General features: G+C 55.4%; 1 protein-coding gene across 2 annotated transcripts; it reads right to left on the reverse strand.

Annotated features, from left to right (window-relative positions):
• Positions 1-356: 356 nt before the first annotated feature.
• On the reverse strand, positions 357-20,030 carry EML2 (EMAP like 2). Of its 2 annotated transcripts, XM_026482040.4 has the most exons (19): positions 19,958-20,030; positions 19,430-19,458; positions 19,092-19,221; positions 15,873-16,022; positions 15,296-15,365; positions 15,085-15,195; positions 13,840-13,935; positions 12,815-12,949; positions 11,783-11,882; positions 8,220-8,374; positions 7,944-8,069; positions 5,970-6,101; positions 3,778-3,845; positions 3,408-3,496; positions 3,077-3,174; positions 2,559-2,646; positions 2,053-2,148; positions 1,078-1,208; positions 357-747 (listed from the first exon to the last, which is right to left on the reverse strand). In XM_026482040.4, the coding sequence occupies exons 1-19, from the start codon at positions 19,975-19,977 to the stop codon at positions 622-624; spliced, it is 1,950 nt and encodes a 649-aa protein (XP_026337825.1). In that variant the 5' UTR covers positions 19,978-20,030; the 3' UTR covers positions 357-621. The 2 variants fall into 2 exon arrangements, with proteins under 2 accessions (XP_026337825.1, XP_057170472.1); XM_057314489.1 differs by lacking the exon at positions 1,078-1,208.
• Positions 20,031-21,477: the final 1,447 nt, after the last annotated feature.

Below are 21,477 nucleotides of genomic sequence, written 5' to 3' on the forward strand. Positions count from 1 at the left end.
TAATTAATGAGCCTTGAAGCCTTGTTTCTGTGGTGTGGAGAACGGTGGTCCCAGAGAAAAATGCTGACTCGTGAAAGGCCAGAGAACGTATGGAGAGCATATCCTGATTGCCCTCAAGTCTTTGCTTCGATGGCCCTGAGGCCCGGAGGCCCATCTGCCCTTCTCCGATGGTGACGTGGGCCCACTGCGTGCTCTATTGGTCTAAGTCAGAGCAAATTTGGTTTCTGTCAAGCTGAAAGACCAATGAGACCTAAGTCATGGTCCCTCATCGCAAACTGTCATCGACACATACCCCACCCCACGTACACACTTAAAGCCACGCAATCTTTGGACACACACAGACCCTGACACTCCACGTCAGTGCATGTGTCTTTATTTCTGGATGATATAAAAGAATAAACTTAAAAAAACACTCTAAATCAAACACCTTAATGGCTCCCCCAAAGCAATGTGACCCCTCTTCCCACCCCGATAAATAGAGACTTCTGTCAGTCTACCCTCCCACCCCCATAACCCCCTCTGCTATAGACATACTCTGGGTATATATTACTCTACTCGGCAATAGACATCTCCCGAAAATAGAATTCCAGCCCTGCCACCTGACTCTCCCCTGGCCCCACATCAGACCACCCGCCACTGCAGCACACTGGTGTCCTTGCCCCCCGTGGTCAGGGCCACGCTGTCATCCCACAAGAAGGCCACATTTGTCACATGGCTGCTGTGTCCGCCGTATTTGTGGCTGAGGGCCTGGGAGAGGGAGAGAAAGAAGTGAAAGCAGGTGATCTGTCACGTTCATGGCCGGAGCCTCTGGGCCAGGCACACAGTAGGGGCTCAGTGACTATTTCTGGCGTGAATAAGGATCAGAGAACCAAAGAGCTCCGAACCGCAGACACTCGGAGCAGAGCGTTAGCGCTAGAGACTGAAATCTACCGACTCGGAAGTTCAGGACGACCCTTGGGATCACGTCACTGCCCTCCTTGTACAGATAGGGAAACTGAGGCCTGGAGAGTGTTGCCTCGCTCTCGCTCCCAAGGCTGCACGTTATCCCCACCCTGCCAGCCCCCCGGGGGGACTCACTCGGGGCTGACAGCAGGGGTAACTGAACAGGTGGACTTTGCCAAAGTCATCAGCTGAAGCCAGCAACTTCCCGTCATGGGAGCGGGCCACAGCGTTGATGTCGGTACCATCCGCCCCCTCGGACCAGATCCCTGCGGGCAAGATGACGGGTGGGTGGCGGGGGGAGAGTTCAGCTAGGGTCAGGAACCCCTGAGGTGAGCAGGTCCCAGCCTCCCTGCCTTCCTCCCACCTAGCCTGTCTCTGGCCGGGGATGAGAACTGGAATGATCTTTTTTTAAATGTGTAATTGACGCTGGCTTTCCACTGCTCAAAACCTTTCTGTGGCTCCCTGGTGGCCTTGGGAGAAAGCCCAGGCCGCTGCTGCTGCTTCTTTTTTTTTAAATTTTTACGTTTAATTTATTAAGTCATCGCTACACCCCATGTGGGCATCAAACTCATGACCCCGAGATCAAGAGCCACATGCTCTTCCGACTGAGCCAGCCAGGCGCCCCAGAAAGCCCAGGCTTCTTAGCATGACCCCCAGGCTCTGCCCCACGCTGCTCCAGCCTCCTCCTCCCTAGGGCTCCCCTTGAACTCTGCAATGATTTAGCCCTCCTGCCTTCTTGGATTTCCCCAAATGCCAAGTTCTCTGCCACCTCCCTGCTTTTGTGGGAGACGTGCTATGATTCCCTGTGCCTCAGGACTGCTTTCCTTCCTCACTGCCTCCTCATCCTCCAGGTCCAGCTTCGATAGCCCTTCCTCCAGGAAGCCTTCCTAGACTCCCTCCCAGGCTGGGGTCGGGTGGCAGCCCAGTCCCGACCCAGTCGACTCTGGGTTGTCTGGGGACAGGTCTGTCTCCGCCACTGGACTGAAGTTTATGTTGGCAGGGCCCAGGCTGGGTCTGGGGATAACCAATAAGAGACTCTGAAGACCACCAGGCAAGGATGTTTCTTGGAACTCCTGTCCTCGGTGGGCCCTCCCCCATTCTAGAACTTACCAAACACTCCAAATCCCAGGACACAAGTGGCCGTGGCCCATTCCACGTTCCTCACAGCATCTGCACTAGTGATCTGCTTACAGGTAGCCGGGTCCCCTGGGGCAGAAAATGGGGGGCGGCACTCAGAGCAGAAAGAAGTACTGACTTAACCCATGCATTGCACAGTCCAGGGGCAGGGAGGTCCGAGACAGGAGGCTAGGGTCCTAGGGCTCAGGCCACTTTTCCAGACTTGGCTGAAGGCTCTGGATCTGCGTGATGACATCTCCAGGCCTGAACAGGGGCATCTGCTTAGAAACCTGTGCCCCACCCATCGAACCAGGAAGGGGAGCAAATCCGAAGCCAGGAGACTGATCGATCGATGGATCGATCGATTGGAACAGCCCCTGAATACAGGAGCCAGAGGAGAAAGGCCAGAAAGCCCTGCCCCCTTCCCGGAAGTCTATGTAAATCGCGCACGGAAATAGGGAAGTTGAAGGAGGGCGGCCTTTGGCTTTCAGAGCACTCACAGTACAGAATCTCGTAGTCCCCGGAGTTGGTGACAAAGCAGCTGCTGTCCTGGGCCCAATCCAGGTGGGTGATAAAACTGGAATGGCCCTGCGGGGTGGGAGGGAAGGGGTGGAGTTAGAGCCGGACGGGGTGGGATTAGACCAGGAGAGGTGGAAGGCAAAATACAGAGGTAGGGTGAGAACACAAGGGGGCCAAAGGAAGGATACACGGCCTTTGGAGCGTGGGGGCGGGGCCAGACTACCATGGGCGGGGCCAGACTGTGATGGGCGGGGCCAGACAGAAAGGGCTTAGAACACAAGGGGAGTTTAGAACAGGTGGGCACGGCTAGACACAGAGGGGCGGGCTTATAACACGGGGTGGGGGTGGGGGCAATGTGAGGGCGGGGCTAAGACTCCTTGAAGTGATCAGGGCAGAGTCAGTAGCGTTGAAGCTGTGCTCCCTTGAAGGAGAAAATTGGTTAATTCTGCAGCCCCTGGACGGGGGTGGCGGCGCGGGCTGGGGGCCACTGCCCACTCACCGAGCACTTGCCCAGGCGGCTGACCTTGCGGCCGCCCTGGTCCACCGTGTACACGTACACCAAGTTGTCGTGGGAGCCCACGGTCAGGTACGCCCCGTCTGGGGGAGGGGGAGGGGGGGCTATGAGGAGGCACCCAGGCTCTACCCCCTTCTCTCTCAGATTCAGCCCCCCGCTATTCCAGACTGTTCAGCTGTCCCAAGCTCCGTCCCCGCTAGAGTCTTAGACCGGACCCTAGGCCTTGCCACACGGGCACCACTCCTTCCCCCTGCTAGTGACTGAACCTCAGTTCCCAGGCCTGGCTTCTCCAAGATCCCCGGGCCCCGCCGCTTACCTGGAGAGAAGCTGACCACTGAGATCTGTTCGTTGCCATCGGTGTGGATAGCCACCAGGTCATGGGTCTCCGTGTCCAGGAGCAGCCATCTTTAAGGAGAAGGCATGATTGGGGGAGGGGATGTGAGCTATTTGGCGGGGGGGGGGGGGGGGGGGGGGGTAGGCAGCAATCTGTAGGGCCTAAGGGAGGGACCCCAGAAAAGATCTGGGAGAGAGGCTGACTCCAGACAAATGTTGGGAGAACAGCCTGGTGAACAGTCTTAATTACAAGTTCTGTGGGCTCTGGGGACATAGGGGAGGGGGCTGGGTGTCAAGGGACAGTTCTCAGGGGTAGCAGAGCAGCTCTCCCCAAATGCCCAACTCAGCTTTACCTGCCAGTCACCGTGCCCACGGCCAGGACAGAGCCACTGGGGTGGAAGCCAGCAGAGCGGGCAGGGTCCTGAGGGGAGAGAGGAGGCAGGGCTGAGAACTGGGGTCTCCAGTCTATCCGGCCATTATTCCCTGACGTCAGAGCCAACTCTCAGCCTGACCCGAGGGCCATCACCTTCCTCTGCTGCCACAGACGTTCCAAAAGCACGCTCCCTTCCTGTGCCACGTCAGCTCAAACAGAAAACATTCCTGCTGTCACTGTTGACTGGAGCCTTTCATACTCCTGAGCTAAATTCCCACAGCTTTACTCACCCGTGACTTCCTTAGGTAACTTTCTAGAAGCGAGACTGTTGGGACTCAGAGTATCCATTTTTTTTAAGACCTTTGATAGATAATGCCGACTTGCTTTCCATCAAATTCTATCAGCTCCTCACCAGGCATGTCCAAGGGCCCGTTTCCCCACATTTTGTGAAGCACCCAGCAGTGGGTACTGACAGTTTTTGACTGTTGGGGGCATTTGGTTGCTTCACAGGCAACGAACACCATGGAATCAGACTTGGGTTCACACGGTGGCTCTGACATGTCCTAGTTACATGACATCAAATAACCTCCCCGTCCGAGCCTCAGCTGCCTCGTCTGGCAAAGGGAGGACATCAGTCCTTTGCAGGATTGTTACAAGCAAGACGTAAAATCCTTGGAACAGTCAGCTGGTGAGCCCGGTGGCACACGGGAAGCACTCCACGAAGGCTGGTTGTGAGTGTCATCACACGGTGATGATGGGCCAGCGATTTTTTACCTTTCCGTGCCTCTTTCCAAGCGGGCATCTGTCAACCCCATTGCCTTGTGGAGGTTGCCAGAAATTAAAAGGACAAAGTAGGTAACGTGCTAAGCCAGCGACTCTGGTCATGGTTGACAAGCTTCCCGAAGCAGAAGAACCTAAGGGGGCTTGTTACCATCTTGCAGATCTCGGGTCCCAAATATAGAACTTCTGAATCAGACGCGCTGTGGATGGGGCGAAGGATTCTGTGTTTCTAACGACGCCTGGGTGGTTCGACAGCAGAATGAGGATGACGATACCCAGCCCTGACAATTTCCAGGGCACACCATGCCTGACTCGGAGGAGTTCAAAGGCCATCAAGTGTTCCAGCATCAGAGGCAACCCGGCATGCCTGGAGCCAAGCCTCAAAGAATGGCTGGGGGGGTATGATGGACTGATGTTCTAGTGTCCCAGAGGGACAGGCGGGGGAGCTTTAACAAGTACACTGCCCAGAATCCTTTGCAGCTAGGGTCCCACTGTGATTTGGGTCAGACGATCCATTGGGCTCTTGTGGGCTCCGGAAGACAGAAGACAGAGGCCCCGCTCTCCTACTCATCATTTGGGCTGTGAAAGCAACGGCATTTGCTACCCTCGTGAGCAGTCGCCAGCCTTGAAAGGCGAGAGCGCAGAGTATCAAGCATTCAGTACAGATGGGGCCAGCGCTGGGTTGCTCTGGGACAAGCCAGTCCAACAGAAGCTTCTACAACGATGGAGATGTTCATGATCTGTACTTCCCAATATGGCGGCCACCAGCCTTGTGTTGGAAACATCACTAGTGCAACCGAGGAACTGGAGTCTTAATTCTATTTACGTGTTAAAGTTTACTGACGAGCCACCTGGACCGAACGGTGCAGCTCCAGAGCCAGCACTCGCAGCGGCCCCGGCTTCCCGGTTCCGGGGCGAGGACGATGGCATGAACTTGAACTCGGTGCTCTTGACCCCACCCTCCTGACTGTGGCAGACGCAGCAGCTCCCCTGGCAGGTGGGTTCTGAGCCTCCTTCCAGGGGAGAACCCGCTCCTCCGGCCCTTCCGAGCAAGTCTGTAAGCACCTAACTCCCTGCATTAAATCCCCTTCTGCTTAGGGGCACCTGGGGGGCTCAGGTCATGATCTCAGGGTCGTGGGGTCGAGCCCTGTGTCGGGCTCTGCAATCAGCGGGGAGTCTACATGCACGCTCTCTCTCAAATAAATAAAATCTTAAAAAAAAAAAAAAATATATATATATATATATATATATATGTGTGTGTGTGTGTGTGTGTATATATAAATCCCAGTCTGCTTAAAAAGACGACGTGGTTTCCATTTGGTGCGCTGAGCCCTGACACATTGAAAGAGGTGGTTCTTTTAGCACCGGGTGCCGGGTTCCCCGTCCCCTTACCTCGATGGCCCTGCTCCACAGGGGCTGGTGGGACTCCGCACTCCACAGATGCACCAGCTTATCTTGCCCGCAGGTCACGAACTGTGCCCGGCTGGGGTGCGTGGCCAGGCCCCACAGCTCTTCCACGTGGCCCTGGCGGAAAGGGGGAGACGGCAGCGTGGAGACGGGCCATCGAGGCCCTTTCCCCACTGAGCTTAGTGCCAGAAAGCTAGACTAGGGACACCCGGGTGACTCAGTTGATTGAGTGTCTGCCTTCCACTTGGGTCGTGATCTCAGGGTTCTGGGATCCAGCCCCGTGTCCGGGCTCCCTGCTCAGCGGGGAGTCTGCTTCTTCCTCTCCCTCTGCCCCCCAACCTTCCCCACCCCCCGCCTCATGCTTTCTCTCTCTCAAAATAGATAAATAAAATCTTTTTTAAAAAAGTGCTAGACTAGCCCCAGCAACACACTGGGGCCACAGGGGACCCAGGGAAGATCCTTTCCCCAGTGTGTCTGCAGGAGGCTGGGACCGAGCAGCTGCCTGGCCTTGGTGTGCAGCTCGAGGCAAATGCGGCCTGTCCCCAGGCCTCTGTTCTCCAATTTGTATGCTGGGAGGGCGGGGGAGGGACAAGAGCCATGCTGGGTGGGAGCTGGACCCTGGGAGTCAGGTGGCATCCAGAAGGCCATAGGATCCCATGGAGGGTACTCGGCCTCGGGAGTCTTGAACTCAGCTCCCTCTGATGGACGGGTCAGGTGACTTCTCCCTGGATCCTCAGTTTAACCTTCTGTAAAATGGGACTCATCCCCATATGTATCTCATGACACTGCTGTGCTCACTCGAATCATGGACGAAAGTGTCCCAGGCTAGTACATAGCGCTCACCAAACGCAAGTGGCTATTATTATTATTATTATTAACATACACTATTAATGTACTATGCAGTAACAATAAACAGTGACAATGTAATTGTTGATGTTAATATAGCAATTAATGTTAATAATAAAGTTCTAATAATACAGGAACCTATTAATTATATAATCAACAATATGTAATATTGATACTATTTTTAGGGGTCTCTAAGGTCCCTTCTGGCCTTGGGACATCTAGAAAAATCCCTCTAACCCTCGTTTGCCTTCATGTGCCATGGAAACCGGAGCCAGAGCTCTAAAAGCAGGAGCGTGGATCTCAGCTAGGCTGTGACGGGGAAAATACACGGCAGGAATGGAAGAAACACACGCACCGATCAAGGAGTGATTCTGGCCAAGACTCCTGTGCCAGCCACCGTCCTAAATGCCCTATAGGAACAGACTCATGGGGTCCTTACACACCCCCACCAAGTCGGGTTCTCTTACTGCCCCGTTTCCTGGAGGCACAGAGGCTCCTTACTTCCCTCACATCACGCAGCTGGCGAGCGCCAGGGCGGTGATTCGAGCCCCGGCAGTCACGCTCCGGGATTCCTTCCCAACCACCACGCTATGCTATGCTCTCCACGCTATTTGGCCCCTTGGTAGGGATGGGGCGGAGGTGGGGTATTCACTGGATGTGGGGTAGGGTTTGGGCATGCCAGGAGCAGGCATTTGAGCTGCAAGAAGCAAAACAGGCAGACTCCAGAGGGCCTTCCCAGATCCAGGGAGCTGGGACCTGGGAGGTGCGGGGCCTATGGCGCATGCAGCCCGTGGGACCACGTGCCCGGGCACTTAATCGATAGAAAGGGACGCCACCCCTGATCAGAGGGGCAGGGGGTGGCACGGCTGCAGCAGGGTCCTGGGGCCCCTCTGCCGCGCCAGCAGGTAACTCGCTGGCTGCTGGACCACGGGGAGCTCTGGGGCAGGGGGTCTGGGGACAGGGGTGGGTTTACGGGGTGGGTGCAGGTAAAGGGAAGGTGGGTGGGGTTTGCCAGGCCAGAGGAAAAGGGATGGGGCAGGGAGGTGGCGAGAAATGAAAGCGGGAAGAGAGATGGAGAGAGGTGGGGAGGAGGGCAAACGCGGAGGCGCTCACCTGGACAAGCAGTGAGAAGCCCGTGTGGACAGAGCCCTGAAGGATGGAGTTGCGGGTGGTCCCCACGTACAGCATGTCTCCCCGGCCCTCCGCCACGGTGCGCACTGGCCCAAAGTCCTCTGGGACCTGAGGGTGGGGGTGGAGGCAGAAGAATGTAGGACACATGCAGGGAAGGGGTGGGGAGAAGACCAGCTGGGGAGAGGAGGGTCTATTTGGAGCCCTGGTGGGATGGGAGGAGGTCCTCTCACCTTCCCAGGAACCTCACCCCTTCCTCACCTCCACCTCCTGCAGCTTGCTGTAGTCGGAACCCCAGAGGACCACCCGACGATCACGGCCCCCTCCGGACACCAGCGTCCCGTCCCGCAGGGCGCAGAGCCCAAACACACCACCGTCGTGGGCTCCCAGCACCGCCTGTGTGATGCGGTTCCCACCTGTGGGGCCGAGGAGGGGTGGCCAGGGGCAGGGATCAGCATGGAGAGGCTGGCCCCGTACTGACCCCTGAAAGCACCTCGAACGCTCAATCCCACCCAGTACCTATGTATTCCAATACCTTATCATCCACCCATTAAACCATCTGAACTGACACCTACCTGTCCATCCACCCCCCCACCCTCCATCCACCCATCTATCCATCCATCCATCCACCCACCCATTCATCCATCCACCCACCCATCCATCCATCTATTCATCCATCCATCCATCCACCCACCCATTCATCCATTCATCCATCCATCCATCCAACCACCCATCCATCCATCCATCCACCCACCCATTCATCCACCTCTCATCCATCCATCCACCCATCCATCCACCCATCCATCCATCCATCCATCCACCCACCCACCCATTCATCCACCTCTCATCCATCCATTCACCGCTTTCTTCCAACTATCATCCACCTGTCAATCCATCCTTCTATCCAAACATCCATCCATCTGCCATCTGTTCCCATCCATCTATCCATTCACCCACCCACCCACTCATCTGTCCATTTGATATCCACTCATTCATCCATTAACCCATTCAACCAACCATTATTTTACTTGAATTTACTCTGGGCCCAGCTTCATGCTGGGCGATACTGGGGACACAGTCGTGACCAAGACGACATCAGATCTTGCCATCACAGGGCTCGCCATCCAATTTCAGAGACAGACCTACTACCAGTCAGTGGCAACCCAAGGTGGGTGGGGCTAGGATGGGGAAACCCAGGAGACTGTGGAATCCCAGAGAGGACACCCAGCCTGGTAGGTCAGGGAGGGCTTCTTGGAGGAGAAGATGGCTAAGTAAGGATCTGAAGGATGAGTAGGAGCCATCCAGGACAATAGAGGGTGGAAAAGGGCTGCAGGCAGAAGGAACAAGGTATGCAAAGGGAAGAAGGGAGGAGAGAGCACACACTGTTTAGGGAACTATAAGAAACCTGGTCTGGGGCGCCTGGCTGGCACAGTTGGTTGGGCGTCTGATTCTTGGTTTCAGCTCAGGTCATGACCTCAGGGTTGTGAGATGGAGCCCCTGAGCCCTGCCTTGGGCTCCCTGCTCACCTCAGAGTCTACTGGGATTCTTTCCCTCTTCCTCTTCCCACTCCACCCCCTGCTCCCCTGCTTGTGCACGCGCACACATGCTCTCGAATAAATAAATCAGCCTTCAAAAAGAAATCCGGTGTGACTACATGTAACACGCAAGGGGGAAGGGAAGGCAGGAGACCACGCAGTGAGGAACCTGGACCTTGTCCTGAGTGAACGAGGGACCGATGGAAGAGTTTGGCAGGAGAAGAACAGGGTCAGATTTACACTTGATCAAGAACAAACGGAACTGGAGGAGGCAAGACTACAGGCCAAGGCCCAGGGAGGAGGCTGGGACAGGGACTCTGAGGAACAGTCCTCCTCAGGCCCCATCCTTCAACTCCGACGTGGTGCCGCATGCACCCACATCATCCTGTCCACTTATCCTTCCGCCCACCCTGCAGCCCACGGGATGGACCCAGTGGTGGGTCTGGGGATATGGAAATGAATCAGGCCCAGTCTCTGCCCTCCGAGAGCTCACAGTCTGCTGGGAAGGACACACTGCCAGTGACTCAGAGCTTATTCTCAGCTGTCTAAGCTCAAGGGAAACTCCAAACGATGCTGCGATGGAGGTAATATTATACCCATTACTACAGATGGGGCAACGGAGTCTCAGTCACAAAGCGACACCTGACTCAAGCCTATCTCCCATATACCCATGTGCGGTGGGGCAGGGTGCCCGGCATGGTCCCTTGCTGGGTCATTTCCCTTCTCTGAGCCTATGGTTTTTCTTTGTCTTTCTTTTTTTGTTGTTTTGTTTAGTTTTTTTTTTTTTTCAAGATTTTATTTATTTATTTGACAGAGACAGCCAGCGAGAGAGGGAACACAGGCAGGGGGAGTGGGAGAGGAAGAAGCAGGCTTCCAGCGGAAGAGCCTGATGTGGGGCTCGATCCCAGAACGCTGGGATCACGCCCTGAGCTGAAGGCAGATGCTTAACGACTGCGCCACCCAGGCGCCCCTGTTTTGTTTAGTTTTTAAGATTTTTTTTTTTTGAAGTAATCTCTACACCCAACATGGGGCTCGAACTCACAACCCCGAGATCAAGAGTCACACGGTCTACCAACTGAGCCAGCCGGGCGCCCCAGGAGCCTATGGTTTTTCATCTGTGAAATGGGAATAAATTCAGCACAGCCTTGAATAAGGAGCATCACGGATACGAAAGCAAACGTACCCAGGCCGAAAAACTCACTGACATGTTCACACCATCCATCTGCTGGGACAACCCATTCATTTCTTCATTCGCAATTCATGCAAAGGCTGGGGCAAGCTCTTATTTGTCCTGCTAGCTTTTGCCGGGGCAACGTACCAATCCGTTGGCTGGGACAACCACTCATTCATTTACTCGTTCATTCACCTAATCATTCACCATTGACGACAGTGCATTACTTACTCAATCTTCCACTCACTGAGTAGGACAACGCCTTCACTCATTCCCTTCTTCTTCATTTACTGCTCTGGGACAAACCATCTCTCTACCCATCCATCCATCCACCCACCCACCCACCCATCCACCCATCCATCCACCCACCCACCCACTCATCCATCCATCCATCCATCCATCCATCCATCCATCCACCCACCCATCCACCCATCCATCCACCCACCCACCCACTCATCCATCCATCCATCCATCCATCCATCCATCCATCCATCCATCCACACATCCATCCACCCACCCACCCACCCACTCATCCATCCATCCATCCATCCATCCATCCATCCATCCATCCATCCACACATCCATCCATCCATCCATCCACCCACTCATCCATCCATCCATCCATCCATCCATCCATCCATCCATCCATCCACACACCCACCCATCCATCCACCCACCCACCCATCCACACACCCATCCACACATCCATCCATCCATCCATCCATCCATCCATCCATCCATCCATCCATCCATCCATCTATCCACCCATCCATCCATCCATCCATCCATCCATCCATCCACCCATCCATCCATCCATCCATCCATCCACCCACCCACGCACCCACCCATCCACCCACACCTGGGTTACTCAGCTCCTTCGTTTATCATTCAAACTTGATCCCGACCACCACGGGATTTGCAGGGGACAGGGGTGGGGAGTAAGATTTCATAGAGGTGGGGATACTGGAGCTGAGCCTTGATGGGGGGTGGGGAGGGAATTAAGTAAGGATTCAGCCCGTTTTATCATTCGCTCCACACAAGCTGGGGCAGAGGAAGGCTCAGCCAAAGGGGGTCAGGGAGGACTGGGTGGGGGACCAAACAGGTGGGGTGACACTGACCTTTGCCCCAGACATAAAGGTTCCCCCCAGAGTCCCCGGTGACCACATCGCCACCCTCCAAAAAGGTCACACACAGCACATACTTCGGTTTCTCGTGTTTCTAGGGTGGAGGAGAAACGGAAGGGGTCAGAAGGTTGCTGAAGCAGGGAGCTTCCCAGAGCTCACCACCACCCCCACCCAGGACCGTGGTCCAGAGGATCCCTTCCACGCTTTTGGGTGTGAGGCCCAGTGTGGAGCATCCCATCTCCAACCTGCCTCCGTGGATGGCTCCGTGGCTTAGAGCTTCTGACCCCATCGTCTCCCTTGCCCACCCCCAGCCCCATTTCCTGCCTCCTCTCTTTCTTCTGTCTTCTCTCTGTCCTCAACTCTCCCTCTCCATCCCTGGTTCTTCCCTGCCCTCTGTTCCTGGGTTCCCCTCTCCCCATCTCTGGGTCTCCACCTCTTTCTGTCCCTGACTTCCCCACTCCACCCCTCCCCCTCTGTCTTCCCCTCTGTCTCTATGTCCCTCTCTCAGCCTCTCCCCACCCTTTCCTCAATGTCTCCGTTTTGTCTGTGCCCAGTGTTCTCAGAGCCTCCCTTTTTGGGGTGAGAGCTCTAGTTCTCACCAAAGGCAGGCGAGTCCTGTCAGAGATGCCCCTGCATCTTCTCTCCCAGGCCCTCCCACCCAGTGTCTGTCTGTCTGGGTGCACATCTCTTTCGGCCAGTCAGCCTCTGACCTCGGTGTTTTTCCATATTCTCGGCAAGCACAGCACTGCTTATTGACCATTTACTATCTGCTAGGAGCTGTTATATTCTTCAACCCATCAAATCCCGACAACTTGAGAGTTAAGGAGGATTATCCTTACGGTAGGGATAAGGAAACTGAGGCCCCGGCAGACAACACCTCGGCATCCCCATAATCTCCAGCCTCTGGAACCCTCTAGAACCCTCTAGAACCCTCTGGAACCCTCTGGAGCCCTGTTTTGTCATCTGTCTGGGTGTCCCTGCCTGCCTCCTTCAGGGCCAGTCCGTCCCCGCGCCCCTGGCACTCACCTCAAAGAGGCCCTGCCGCTTGCTCAGGCTGCCCCCCTCCAGACTCCAGAAGTAGATGTGGGATTTCCCGCAGGTGATGAGCAGGGTGGGGTCTGTGGGGTGGAAGGTGGCCACCAGCACGGCCTCGTTGGAGCACTTTGGGGAGTGGGGGAGATTCTGAATGAGGACCTCAAAGCCACCAGGGTCACCCCATGTAGGACCGCCCTGTACAGCTACGCAGGTTGTGCACTGCACACCCTACTTGCTTACGTCTTTACTATACAGGCAAACTAAAGTACAGGAGGCAGGGCCAGCCAACAAAGCATTACTGCCATCTTCGTCAATATAACAGCAGACCTCGGAGCACCCCAACTCTGCGCCACGTGCTTTGCTAAGCACTTCACCCATTAACTGCTGTAATCCTCACAGCACCCTGTGAGGTAAGGCTCATTAGTGCACCCCATCCCCGATGAAGACGTGAGGCTCAAAGAGGGGAAGTCCCTTACCTTAGGCCACACAGCCAGGGGGAGCCAAACCCAGAATCAACTCACACGGGTCTGACTCCAGAGTCTGGCCTCTCAAACACTGTCTCTGTCCCCAAACTGTGGGCCCCATCCAGAACTCAGGTCGCCTGCCCCACACCGAAAACAGGCATGTGACCTCGGGCAAGTAGCTGTCCGCTCTACCATGCCTCAGATTACTCATTTAGAAGTCAGGCCCACCCAGAGATGCAAGTCAACGTTCTGGACATTGCAAGGCTACAGTCAGGAGCCGCCTCGTCCTGTTGGGCCTGATCCGCCCCCCTCCCCCACATCCCAACATCAAAGCCAAGGCCCTACTAGGAAGATGCTACCATTATCCCCATTTTACTGATGAGGCACTCAAGGCTCAGAGAGGCAAGCCTCTTGCCTGAAGTCACACAGCCGCCAAATGGTAAAGCTTGGGACTTCAATGTGAGTCTATCTGCTTCCAGACTGCTAACCGCTGAGATCCAGCCAGTCCCACAGAGGCACCCCAAGGACAGGGGATGAGAACGGTCACCCCACCTTGCCATCCACCACTTTGGCCTCCTTGGCCCAGTCCCACACGGAGAGCATGTGATCGTTGGATTCGTCCACTGCACAGAGCAGGTTGCCCCCATTCTAGAAGGAGGAGAGAGGAGGGGGGCGGAGAAGGTGGGTCAGGATCCATTCCCTCAACACTGTGCCCGCAGGGGCATCTCCCACGCAGGCCTGTTTTAAGATTTTCAAAGCTCCTGGCCCACATTACGTGAAACACGTTCAAATACACTAACCGTCCAGCCGCCAGACACACATTTTAGAGGGTTTCTAGAGTTTTCCTTTTGAAACGACTCGTCCCTAAGAAATTCGTCTTTACCCTCAGCTACTTTTTCTCTGCAGCTACCACACGGTCAGGAATCCTGAGACCATCTCATGGGTAACTTTTATGGAATAACTTTTATGTATATGGAATTCAGCAAGCAAGTTGGTAAAATGTTGGGTGTTTACAGCTTTGGTTGAACAGGTTAATTTTGATTTTGCAGGGCTCCCCCTCCCCCCCCAAACACACTGTGACAACAAAATAGCTTTTCTCCCCCCCACCCCCACCCCCACCCCAAGTGCTCTCAAAGGACTCCTTGGGCCTCAGAAAATCCGCGAGCCTCTAACCAGTGCTTCTTATACAATAGGTGGGAGGACCGGATGTTTATTCCTCAATCCCTTGCACGTCAATACTTTGGTAGAATACATTTTGATAAAAATGTAAAAGATGATTAAAAAGCCCACCAATCACAGACCTGGATGTGGTGGGAACCGTTGAACCGCTCTACAAATTCCTAAAGGCTTACTCTCCATTTCTGGGCTTATCTCACCCAGACCTGCCGACGCCCATCCTGCCAACACCCACCCAGGCCAGCACCGGGAACCACAAGGCCCTACACACTGGGTTACGATGCCGAAGGGGTAAGGCCCTTGGGAGAATCAAAGCTGGTGCCAAAAATAACGCCAACAAGCATAGGCTGATCAAAAAATCTCTGAGGAGGTCATCTGGGGACAACCAGGTCATGTGGGTCCCCCCTCACAAGGGCTAACGGAGCAGCCCCGTGAGGGTGAGGTCACAAAGATGGGGGCTCAGCCTGGAGGGCCTGGAATTCTGCCAGGGGGTGTGGCCTACACCTCTGATGTCACAGTGAAGACGTGGCCCCACCCCAATGTGGTGGGGGTCGGGAGCCATGAAGGCTTGCTCCTGACTTTGGAGGTGAGGGGGCAGAGGGACAGCGGCGCAGGACTTACAGATTTCGAAAAGCCCACACAGCACACAGCTCTGTCAAACACTCCTAGGCCCAGCACATGTAAGGTGGAGAGGGAAACTGAGTCCCAAACGCGCACATGGGGTGGTAGCGGCTGCAAGGAAGAAAGAGGCCTGTTACCTGGGGGACCCAGCTGTCTGTCCCCACCCCCACCCCGCCCCAGTCTCCAGGTGTCACCCCCTCCAATCTGTTACCTTCCCCTCCTTCGTGGTGCCTGCCACCTGTCCGGTGGCAATGGTGACCATATCAGGGTGGACAGCCAGGCTGAGAGAGAGGACAGATGGACAGGGCTCAGGGGGAGGGAGGGGGGCTCACGGGGGCCCGGGACCCCTCCCTGAGCAGCCCAAGTCACAAGGCCTGGCTATTCATTCCACAAGCTGGCTGAGTGAGTTATTTAGCCAACCAACATCGATTTTGTCCTTCCGTTAACAATAAGGGGGCACTTTCGGGGTACTCAGGCTCAGAAGCAAGACTCCGGCCTGGGGTCTCTCACCCAAATACCCACAGGGCTCAGGTCTGGACCCACACAGTGGCCAGGAGAGCGCACCCATTTAAAGGGGCTGTCTCTACCTGGCTCCAGCACGCTGTGGGACTGTCTGGAGTGCCAGCTAGGAGTTTTGGAAAGAAGTGAAAAATCCAGGCATTTGAGTGAATTCGCTGACCTTTAAAACACTGATAAGCAATTCATATTTTTTCCCTGAGTTCAGCCCATAGACCAAGCGAAGGCCTGGCCCTGCCCCCACCCCGCAGCGCCCCCTCCCAGGCCTTTACCATTTGATGTCATCGTTGTGGCCCAGGTAATGCCGCTGCCTCTGCTCCTCTACGCTGTACAGCACGGCCACGGAGGCCACGAAGTACACTATCTCCCCGGTGGGCAGCAGGTAAAGATTGGCCCTGCAGTCTCGGCCGCGGTAGCCGTAGCTGGAGATGCCCGGAGGCCGGTCAAGGAGCCTGTTTTGCATTGCACATCCGCACTGACTACCAGATTCAAGAACTGGGGTTAGGTTTTTCTGCTTCCACTCAGACCCCCGTGGGGGGTGGAGGGGAGGGGGGTGATGGTAACCCCCCAACAACAACAAAAATATATATATATATGGCCACCAAAATATTAACTCTCGGAACCTGTGCATGTGACCTGACTTGGGAAAGGGAGTCTTCGCAGATATAATTCAGGATCTCAAGATGAGATTATCCTGGATTATCTGGGTGGGCCCTAAATCCAAAGACAAGTGCCCTTGTAAAGAGTCAGAGAGGAAAAGATGGGAAGACCGTGGGAGGCTGTGGGATGGGACCCACGGGAAAACCAGAGACTGGAGTGATGTGGAATGGCTACAGGTCAAAGGGCCCCAAAGGGCTTCCGGCAGCCACCAAAAGCCTGGAGACAGACCTGGGACAAGTTCTCCCCCAGAGCCTCCGGCTGGCACCTTGACTTTGGATTCTGGCCTCCGAAACCATGAGAGAAACTTCTTCTGTTTTAAGCCACCAAGTTTCTGGTAATTTGTCACAGCAGCCACAGAATACCAATATAACCCCGCCCCCCTCTCTCCAGAAGGATCCTGTTAAGACCTGTTAAGACTGTTAGCTCACATCTGCTCCAACCTTCCCGTGGGTCCCAACTAACTCTGAGCAAAAGTCAAAAAGTCAAAATCCTTTCAAAAGCCCAGGCAGGAGGGCTGGCCTGGCCTGATCCTGCTGATTCCTCATTCCTCAGTCGGCCTCCACTCCCCTCACACTGGCCTCCTCTCTGTTCTCACCTCAGGGCCTTTGCACTTCCTGTTCCCTCTGCCTGAGTCCTCCTCCCCTTCATCTCTCCATGGCTCCCTCACCTTCCTCGGGTCTCTGCTTAACTGTCAGCTCCTCCGAGAGGCCTTTCCTGCCCTTGCTACTTAAAACTGCAGACTCATGCACCCTCACTGCCTCCCCTCCCCTCCCCCGCTCAATAGTTCTGTCATACACTCATCAGAATCCCACACGGTTTAACTGTCTCCCCAGCCAGAGTATCTGCTCCAGGAGGGCAGGAATCTTTGTCTGTTTTGTTCACTGTTGTATCCCTTGTGCCCAGATCAGAGCCCGAGACAGAGCAGACACAGGAATTCAGTATCTGATGAAGGAATGGCTGACTCCTCTGTTCAGCTCCCCCCATTGGCCTGGCTGGGCCCTTTCTGGCCTCAACAGGCCTCTGCCCTCCTTGGCTCTCTCTGATCTTGGAGTCCCTCAAAATGCTAAGATCATGACTCCAGGGCTTGCCGCTAACCCTTCCCTTTGCCTAGTACATTCTACCTGCTACTCTTCTCAGCTGCCACTTCCTGCACCGGCCTCATCCAACTCAGTAATTACTGGGCTAATCCGTTAACTGTCCCTATTCCCCAGTGAGACGGAGTTCGTTCCATGGTGGCCAAGACTGGGCTGTTATCTTTCACTTCTATTAACTCCTCCTCTGGGAAGCCCTCCCTGACCCCCAGGCTGGCTCAGCTGCCCCTTTGGGTTCTCCCACCCCAGGCCTGATCACTGTGGGTTGTCACTGTGAAGGAGTCTGTCCCCACACTGGACGGGGAGCCCTAGGAGGGCAGGCCATCATGATGACTACAGGGTGCCCAGCCCTTGGCCCCAGATGTTCAGAAAGTAACTGAATGAATGCAGACCTATGTATCGTGACCCCACAGAAAACTGCTCTACTCTGCAGTTATCTCGGAGATGGGGCATCTGAGGCCCACACTCATTTTTGCAGCCTCAGCTGATCCGGCCTGGTACAACAGCTTAGTATGCTCTGATTCTCGTGAACATTTCCAGCTGTCTCGAAGAGACTCTGGGCTCCAACAATCCTGCCTTCCCTCCAGAGCAGAAACCAAGCCTGAGAGAAGAGGACAGGGACTGGGTCCCTAGGATGCTGATCCCAAGCCCCAGTGGGCTTTTTGGAAAAAGCCTGGGCCACACAGTCAAGAGTTCTTTGCCTCAGAACTGTTCTGACTCCCTAGGACAGGGCCTGTCCCCTCCCTTGGACTCAGTTTTCTCATCCAGAACGTGGAGGTCATAATTCCCAACCTGCAGGCTTCTGAGAGCTCTCGGACTGCTGCTTGTAGAAATACATTCTCAATTCTACAAGAGAAGGACTGTATCATCACCGTATTTATCCATAAATCACATTAGAACAGCGCCTAGCATCTAAGTCCACAATAATGAGTAGTTACTATGTTATCAGTCCCTGTTTATGAGGCACATATTTTGAGCTCAGCACCTTTACACACTGTGTCATAGCCCTTTGAATCTGAGATCACAAAACCCATTTTTCAGAGGACAAAGCTGAGGCACAGAGAGGCGAGGTGACTTGTCCAGGGTCACACAGCCAACCAGAGGCTGGGCCGGGGTTTCAACCCATTTCTGCCAGGGTTCTTCACCATTTCCAACTTCTTCTGTTGCTCGAATTCGCCAAGCTCGCTCTGGCCACAGAGCCCTCCTACCTGCCCTATGTCTGGACTCCCTCTGTCTGGAACATTCTTCTAGTTCTTCCCATGCCGGCTCCTAATTGCTCAATTCTCACAGCTCAAAGGCCCCCTCCTCAGAGAAACACAGTGACTCCTCTCACATGACCTTGGGTTCCTGTGTTCCCAGCATTTATCATTTAACTGCAATTACCTTGTTTATTTGACCACTGGCTTCTGGTACCTTCTCTCCCCCCCACCCCCCCGTTTAGAAGGTGAGCTATATTCACGCCTAGAATATAGAAGAGAATCTGACATATGGAAGGCACTCAGCAAACATTTGCGGCTTTGGTGAACCATAAAAGGTCATTTCAGCTAACCTGCCTTCCTCCGGCTCCCTCCTGACTCCAGGGTCATCCTGACCCCTCAGGCCACAGACAGCCTGCAAGTCCCTCCTGATTCAGCACAAAGACCTTCCCTCCTGAAGTCTCAAACCAGAAGGGCTTTTGTCCCCTCCGGACTGGACCGGGGGATGAGGGGCGGGGTGGAAGGGATTACAGCAAAAGGATACACCCAGTCCAGTTTGAGACGGCTGGACGGCAGCTCGGAGCGCGTGTCCAGGCTGTAGGTGGGCGCCAGCTCGTCCGGAATCAGCATGGGCACAGGGCGCCCCCTCAGGAACATTTTCACGGAGCCCTCCTCTGCCAGGACACCCCCAGAGGTCAGCGCGGACACTAGCCCCTATCCCCTATTCCCTCTCTGCTCCGGGCTTCACTTTAAGTAATAATAATAATAATAATAATAATAATAATAGGGGGAAACTGAGGCCAGAGAGGCAAAGGCTCCATATGCCAGATCTCCTGACCTCCAACGATCCCCGACTATGCCCCTCCCCCTCTCCCTACTCACCCATGCTGAAGATAACTTCTTTGGTTTTGCTGTCAGGAAAGGGGGAGAAAAAGCGCCCTAATTAGCAGGCGGGTCAGCAAAGGGGAGAAACCACGCCCCTGCCCCACAGCTCCCCGGAGGTCTCTGATGAATAATGGGGGCCGCGTAAGGAGCGGAGCGCTGCCTCTCTGCAGGCCGTGTGCTTTGCTCGGTTGATCTTGCAGAGCCTAAGACACAGGCCCAGAGAGGCAGTGATCGCCAAAGATCACACAGCACGAAGTGGCAGGGACGCGATCCTGGAAGACGGGAGTCACCAGGGACCCCTCCCTCCTAATCAGCACCGCGCTCCCAGCGCTCCCCACCCCCAGTCCCCCGGTGCCCCAAACTTCAAAGCAGCAAGGGAGGCGGTGAAGGGGCGTGTCTCCACATTCCCTTCGCCGGCCGAAAGAGGTGATACTCGCGGGCCTCGGTCCCTGGCGAGGGCGAGGGGAGACCTGGGATCCAGGCCCCGGGGATACAGGGAAGAGGGGGTCTGCGAGAGGGTCTCACCCAGCTCCAAAGCTACTCATGGCGGCGGCTGGCGGAGCTTCGGGGCCGGGGGTGGAGCCGGGACGGGCTCCGCCGCTTCCGGCCCTGGGAGGCGCCCGCGCCGCCGCGCCCTGCCCCGCCCTCCGCGGCCGACCCCGGGAGCCGGCCGGTCACACTGGGTTTCAGATCCCGGGCAGCGGGGTCCTGACACCAGGCTCTTTTGGGGGGCGATGGGGGGAGAGTGTTGTTTGAGAACAGGGCTAGCGGGCCTGTCTGCCTGAGTTCAAACCCCACCTCTGCCACTTCCTAGCAGTGTGGAAAAGTTGCCCAACCTCTGCCTCGGTTTCGTTGCTTTAAAAAATGGGGATAATAAGAGTACCTACCTCGCAGGGTGATTGCGAGGATTATATTGGTTAATTCCTGTAAAGTGCCTGGAGTGGTGCTTAGCACACAGCACTGCGTACGTGGTTGCTGTTATTTGAGTCAGGTTGAAATGTGTGGTTTTGACCCAGTTCCTGCCTTAGTTCAGCCCCCAAGCCCACAGCATCCTGACTCCATCCTCAGGTTTTTACTTCGCCCAGACCTTCCTGCCTCCACGGAATTGACCACGCCCAACGTTCTCGTCACACCCACCTCCCTTTCTGATCCGTCCCGAGTTGACTCCTCTCCTGATAATTGACTGCTCCCCCTGAGCCCTCTGCCCGCCTCGGGTCCCCCCAGGGATTCCGACTGCGACCACTTCATCGGGATCCAGTCCGGATGGGCTGAGTAGCACTGCAAAGCCTCCAGGTTGGCCCCGCCTCCTGATGGTTGGCCACGCCCACCCGTGGCTCCGCCCCTCTGGCCTAGTCCCAGACTCCTCTACACCTGCTTCTTGCATCTGACATGCCACCAGCTGGTATCGGGCCCAGTGATCCCCACCCCAGGCTCTGATTCTGCCCAGGCTAACACCCTGCCCTTGCCCTCAAATCCCAATCATACCCGTCATTCTATTCCCCTATTCCCTACAGAAACTCCCTCGAGGTTTGCATCCTGGCCCCACCCCTGAGATTCAATGGAGACTTTTACCTTCATGGCCACGCCCACAAGCCTGGCTCCTCCTTGATTTCCACTCTGGCTTACCCAAAGGACCCTAACCACTCACTTCTCCTAAATCCTAGTCCAGCCTCTTAAGACTTAACCACGCCCCTCAATGTTGGCTGCGCCTTTCCAGGCCTTTCACGTGGACCATGCTACCTCAGGATTCGTCCCTCCAAGCCTCCATCACTGTCCCCCCATTCGGAACTAGGTGGCCTCGCTCTAAGTTATCACCTCGTGGCCTGGGGCATTACCTGAAATTCCCCATCCCCTTTCCCATGCCTGTCTGGGGTCCTGGCCTCATCCTCTGCGACATAACCCCACCCCAGACACCTACCCTTCCTTTTTGGCGCTACAGTTGCTGCTAGATGATGTGGTGCGGCTGCGGGGATCCTCGCGGCGCACCGAGGCGAGGCGCTCTGGTGACAAATAGCGGCGGGCACTGCGAGAAGAGAGCACATAGT

Source organism: Ursus arctos, unplaced genomic scaffold (genome assembly GCF_023065955.2).
Source record: "Ursus arctos isolate Adak ecotype North America unplaced genomic scaffold, UrsArc2.0 scaffold_19, whole genome shotgun sequence".
NCBI classification, from domain to species: domain Eukaryota; kingdom Metazoa; phylum Chordata; class Mammalia; order Carnivora; family Ursidae; genus Ursus; species Ursus arctos.